General features: G+C 37.6%; 1 protein-coding gene across 1 annotated transcript in view; it reads left to right on the top strand.

The window, feature by feature from the left end:
• spred1 (sprouty related EVH1 domain containing 1) overlaps positions 1–4,569 on the top strand; it is a 36,572-nt gene extending 32,003 nt beyond the window's left edge. The window contains exon 6 of the mRNA XM_034675647.1: positions 1–4,569. This exon is cut by the window's left edge and continues 588 nt beyond it. Within this exon, the coding sequence (XP_034531538.1) occupies positions 1–111 (111 nt within the window). The 3' untranslated portion in view covers positions 112–4,569.
• The last annotated feature ends 1,047 nt before the right edge of the window (positions 4,570–5,616 follow it).

Below are 5,616 nucleotides of genomic sequence, written 5' to 3' on the forward strand. Positions count from 1 at the left end.
GCGCTTTCTTTCATCGCGCCCTGCATGTGCTGCTACCTGCCTCTGCGTGCCTGCCACCACTGTGGCGAGGCATGCCGCTGCTGCGGAGGCAAGCACAAGGCCGCGGGGTGACCCGACGCCAGACTCTGGGACACCCTCAAAGCTAGCTAACACAGGAAGTGGATACAAGCGGAAAATTAAAAAAGCCGGCATCCTTTTTTCATTCCCTCTCAGACGGGGTGATGTGTTGTTGATCCCCAGCTCTGAGGGCTTTTGGAGATTTCAGTTTGCGTTTGTCGCCGACAAGCTGCAGCGGAGGACAAACCATATGCTTTGTGGGGGCTCTGAGCAACAAGCTAAGTTCAGGAGCTTAATCTTAGGAGAAGAGGAAGAGTCAAGATTAATAGACTTGGAGATGTTACTAAACACACATGTACACACATACACACACCACTCTTTCACATTCACACTCATGCATTGACAAAGCCAGGCCACAAATGTCAGAACTCTACTACAAGTCACGTGTAACTTTATGAAGGAAAATTGTGTTTTGTACAGGGTGACAAAAAAAGAAAACAAAATTATTTTGCGTTCAGAAAAGTACTTGCTGTTTGAGTATGCTAAAAGGGATCTGTTCTTGCTTTTTTTGTGATTATGCGGTTGGGTAACAGTGGCCTTTCCTTCATGGCTTAAGCATTTGCTGACAATGTAATTACTAGACAGAGAAAAGTGCACTAGAAATGGTATTTCCCCCCCTGAAGTAAGGTAACCGTCTCAGATTTTCGTGGTGCTTGAACCGCCACATTAAGTGTAATTTAAACATGTGAGAGTTGTTGTCAAGGTGGATGTATGGCCAATTCCTTGTTATCCTTTCCGACGAATGTTGAAAAGAAAATCACAAAGCAACAGCTTGATTTTGAAGGTACAGCTTGGTATAGTTATTGACATTGATTTAGATTATGTTCAAACTGCATTCCAAAGTAAAGGGATTAATTCCATGATTACAAGGGAAAAAAGGTAACTCTATCAAGCCCCAAATCCCCACATGTTTTTCCACATCATGAAAATAGCATTAGTACCTCTGGACCATTTAAACTGAAACAAATACAAGTACATTTGCCCCGGTGAATTTCAGTTTTAGCTCAGTTATCTACTGCTGTAGTGAATTTGGTGTTTTTGTTTCTTCATTGTTATTTTCCTGCTCATTTTTTTTATAATTATTTTCGGGAAAAAAAGACTGAAATGTTGCTCAACCAGCAAGTTTTGTTTTGGTGATATGATGAGGCACTTAAATTAGGCTTTACTTTTATTGAGAATCCCTCAGATTTTAAGTTAGTCTGTAAATTTGACTTAATTTAGCATCCAGTTTGGCATGGGGAAAAAAAAAACCCTCTTAAAAGCACTGCTCTCCAAGCTTTGGTTGCGGCACCCTCTCCAAAATTTCTGTTTGTCCCATGACTCAATTATTTTCTCTATGTTTTATTTTCCTTTCATGTCTTGTGTAAGTTCTTTTTGTCTTTTTCTCAAAGGTTGAAGTCCACTCCTTCCTTGTGTCTTCATGTAACAGGCCCTGAATGAATGAGTGAAAGGAAAGCTGAGCATCTTAGCTTATATAAAATACACAGATGTAAGTGTATGAACGTGTTTGTGCGTGTGTGTGTGTGTCTGTGTGTGTGCGCGTGCATATGTGTTAGTATGCACTGTTTTAGATGACTTTTGACGTTACCACTGACTTTGTGATTAAGGCTTTGACTCCTAACAGTGTGAATGTCCTGTTTCCCAAAGAGCCCTTTGGCTGCAAAGTGAACAAAAAAACGATCGAACCGTCAAGGAGTAGTTCGATATTTTGGGCATTTGCTTTTTTATTATACAAGATATGATGTTCTTACATCTTTACCCATCAAACACAAAGTTGCAGGTGAGAGCTGCTCCTCCCAACCAATGAGGAAACAGCTAACCTAGCTTTCTTCAAATGCAACAAAATCTACCTGCACCTTTAAAGCTCATTTATTAACATGCTGTCTCTTTTCCTGTTTTATTGACTCAAAACAAAGTACAAAAAAGGGATAGTTTGTAGTTTACTGGAAGGTCATGTGTGGGGAGTTGTGTCGTTCCTCTGTGGTGGCCCCATGGAAGGAAGTCACAGCGCTCAGACCAGAAATACTCCCACACATGACACAACATAAAACCCCAACCTGTCATTTTTGCATCTGCATTTTTTAGAGATCAAACAGAGAAGACATAGCATATTAAAAGTGAGCTTTAGCAGATTCTGTAGGTGGTCTCTGTTACCTTCGAACAGTGTCAGGTTAGCTGTTTCACCCTTGTTTCCTGTGCTAATGCTAAGCTAAATATCTTAAGCTTTGTACTAGATCTGAGAAGGAACTCTCGGCATGAAAAACATATCCTCAAAGTGTCAAACTACTCCTTTAAAGTCCTTTGGGAAACAGGGACTAGGTAGTCTGTGCACCCGAGTCTAGCTGTGTTTGAGTCTCATTTCCCAGGCGAAACCGTAGAAAATGTTAAATTGAATATGTCGCAAAACAAACTTGTCTGAACAAAAACAAACTCCCCTCAGTGATAATGGTTTGATTCGGCTAAATGACCCCTCACTAAGGTACTGGCATGTTTTGAAACTAGTGCTAATTCAGATTGGTCTTAATATTTAACAGCAGATTTGGTACCGTCTGCTAACAGATATACTAACAGACATGTAACTCCCTTCTCCTGGCACTCCTGTTAAAATAATAATAATAATAATGATAATAATAATGTGACACAACTGGATTACAGGAGGACACATTTATTTTCCTAACTCCACCCTGACCGATGCTCCCTTTACTTTCTATGCAACCTTCCAATGTGGGAAACACACTGACCTCTCTGCAGACTGAGTCAGTGCTGGGACAGGACACTTTAGACGACAGACCCCTGGTACCAAACTCCAAAACACATGTAAATACTTAACACTATATTTAAGTTCTGATAATAATCCCAGCTTTTTTTGTCTTTGAAATTTTAAAGATAGAGCTGTATTTATCGTTGCTGTCAGCATATACTGTAGCTTCAATTGACAGCATTATGTACATAGGTCACCTTTTAGTATTATTTCACATTGAAAAGTAGAGGGCGTTTGTGATGGAAATGACTATTGAGCTTCTAATAGAGTTTCTCTCTAGTTTTGTATGGTAGAAGGAAGGATAGTGCTAACACGGTACAGTAGTGGCAGTCCACTTGTTTCAAAAGTTTGATATATAAATAAATATATATACATACATACGTACATATAAAGCTGCTAGATACAATCACTAATTTTATTGTGTTGACAGAAAATCAGCTATGAACGACTGTTAAACCCTAATTCTCCAACAGCTTATAACCATGATGTTGAGTTTTTAATGTTTGACTGCTGTGTGATGAAGAGTACGCATGTGGGTGCGTGAGATTTACAATACACGTGCGTTTTTGTGTGTGTATGTGTGTGTATGTGTGTGTATGTGTGGGGTTGGTGTGTAACCAAATGTTTGGTTGCTTCTCATGTTCTCCCATTGTAATTGGATTTTTCCGCATTATTGCAAGCTGAACCAAGGTTTGATGAACCTGATTAAAACTTGCTGGCTGAGAAGCAAAATGTAGGACGTGCATTTATACAAAGTGTAGAGAATGCTGAAATAACACTTCTCATTCTGCATTAACCAGCACAGTGCAACTTCCTGTCATGTACTGTATTATATATGCAACATGTGTCTGTCTGCTTTAATATATATATTTTTTTGACCTGCATTATATAAGACTTCAGTTTTAACCACTTTGCTGCTAGTCTTTTATCCTCTTTCAATCTTGGAAAACGTGTGCATATCTTTGGGAATGCATACAAGTGTACATTCTTGACATTGTGTAGATTAAAAAAAGAAAAAAAAGCTATATAAACCTGTTTCTCTTCAGTGTATTGTTTTAAAAAGGTTACTTTTCACAGCAATTGAGTGGTTATGTTTCAATTCTCCGATGCTTTGGTGCACTGATGATACTATATGTAAGCTTTTTTTCATCTTACAGCGCTTGATGTAACATTTATGTGATTAGTTCTAAATAGTGGAAGACATTTGTGTTTTGAAACTTGCAGTATAAATGGTACTACTCTTAACTATTCTGTAAACACTGCCTGTTTTTCTTTTTCTTTCTTTCACTCTCTATTTGTGCATATTTCTTTCCTGTGCATCTTCTTTTTTTTTTTCTTAGTGCCATCGGCTTTCACATCCTGACAACCTCAAAAAAGTGCCTCACGTCCATCCTAGTTTCCATTTTATAATTTAACGTTTCTTGTTCTGGTTTTATTGGTTTCTACACGTCTAGGTATTTCCTCTCATGGTTTGAGAATACCAAGTATATGATGTAAAATTTATAGTCCCAATAACTCATGTCATAGTTGTATTTTCTTTATACAGATGTAGCTCGTTACTTTTCATAAATATATAATGTAAATATGCATACATATGTTTGTAACTGTTTTTATGTTACATCATACACTTGTAATTTGACATATCAAATAACATTATCATAATAAAATGGTGAGTTTTAATCTTTTGCTGTGCAGGTCTCATTGTGCTTTTTTTTTTGACCAATCAAGGTAAGGAACTGAAACCTCTCCTATTTCATTTTAAGTTGTTTATCTGACGTCTGTCTGATGTCTGTTTAACACACAGGGACCCAACATTGAAAAAGATCACATTTGGGTCTAGGAAATTGTGAGGGTCATTTTTCAAAAGAGTAGATAAATAAAAACAAAAAAGGCAAAGCCAACTTATTTACAAAGCACAATTCATACATAGGGTATTTCACATGGAATGAAAATAAAATATTATTTGAGCCCAAAGGGGACCGAGCTCTGTATTGTACTGGTTATGAAATTAAAGTTGATGGTGATTTAATTTGGCAGAAGTTGCCTTATTGCAGCAAGTTTCCTTTGTTAAATTTGAAAACATCATGAGTCATTCTATTCACATTTATGACCCAGATAAAGTATTTTATGTGGTTGTGAGTAAACCTTGAATGAAAACATATATACCCGTATAATACGATAAATAAAGTCTCTTGTAGCTGAAATAGAATTAATCACTTAAATTGATTTCATGAATTCATGCTTGAACAAGACTACCTCTAAGTCAACATGTAACTACACATTCTTCAGATTGTTATTTTACATTCAGCATAAGAAATCTGTCTTATCATTTTGAATATCTAGAATGGAATTATGAGTTGTAACAATTCAATTGAAGGTATCAGAAATATGAGTGTGTGAACTATTAATGCTTCCTTCCCCAATTCAGGAAACTGAGACACAGCTACACCGCCTGTGCAGCCCGCTGCCTGTGAGTAAAGGGACGAGGTCCACAATATCTAGCGAACAACCTCAAAATCGTGGACTGATTGACAGGTTTTTTCAGGGGCTTTTAAATGGAAGACAGTTCCTTTATTTTGCTGTACGTTTCTGAGTTTTGACTGAGATGCAGTTAATTAATCAAGTGGGGGGCGAGGAAGATGGCTGGAGCAAAGTCACAATGGACAGTACCAGCTTTATTGAAATACAAAGATAGCTACTGGCAGCCTGTTGCAACCAGACACTGTATATTAAAAAAA

This window comes from Notolabrus celidotus, chromosome 22 (genome assembly GCF_009762535.1).
Source record: "Notolabrus celidotus isolate fNotCel1 chromosome 22, fNotCel1.pri, whole genome shotgun sequence".
In the NCBI taxonomy this organism is placed as follows: Eukaryota; Metazoa; Chordata; class Actinopteri; order Labriformes; family Labridae; genus Notolabrus; species Notolabrus celidotus.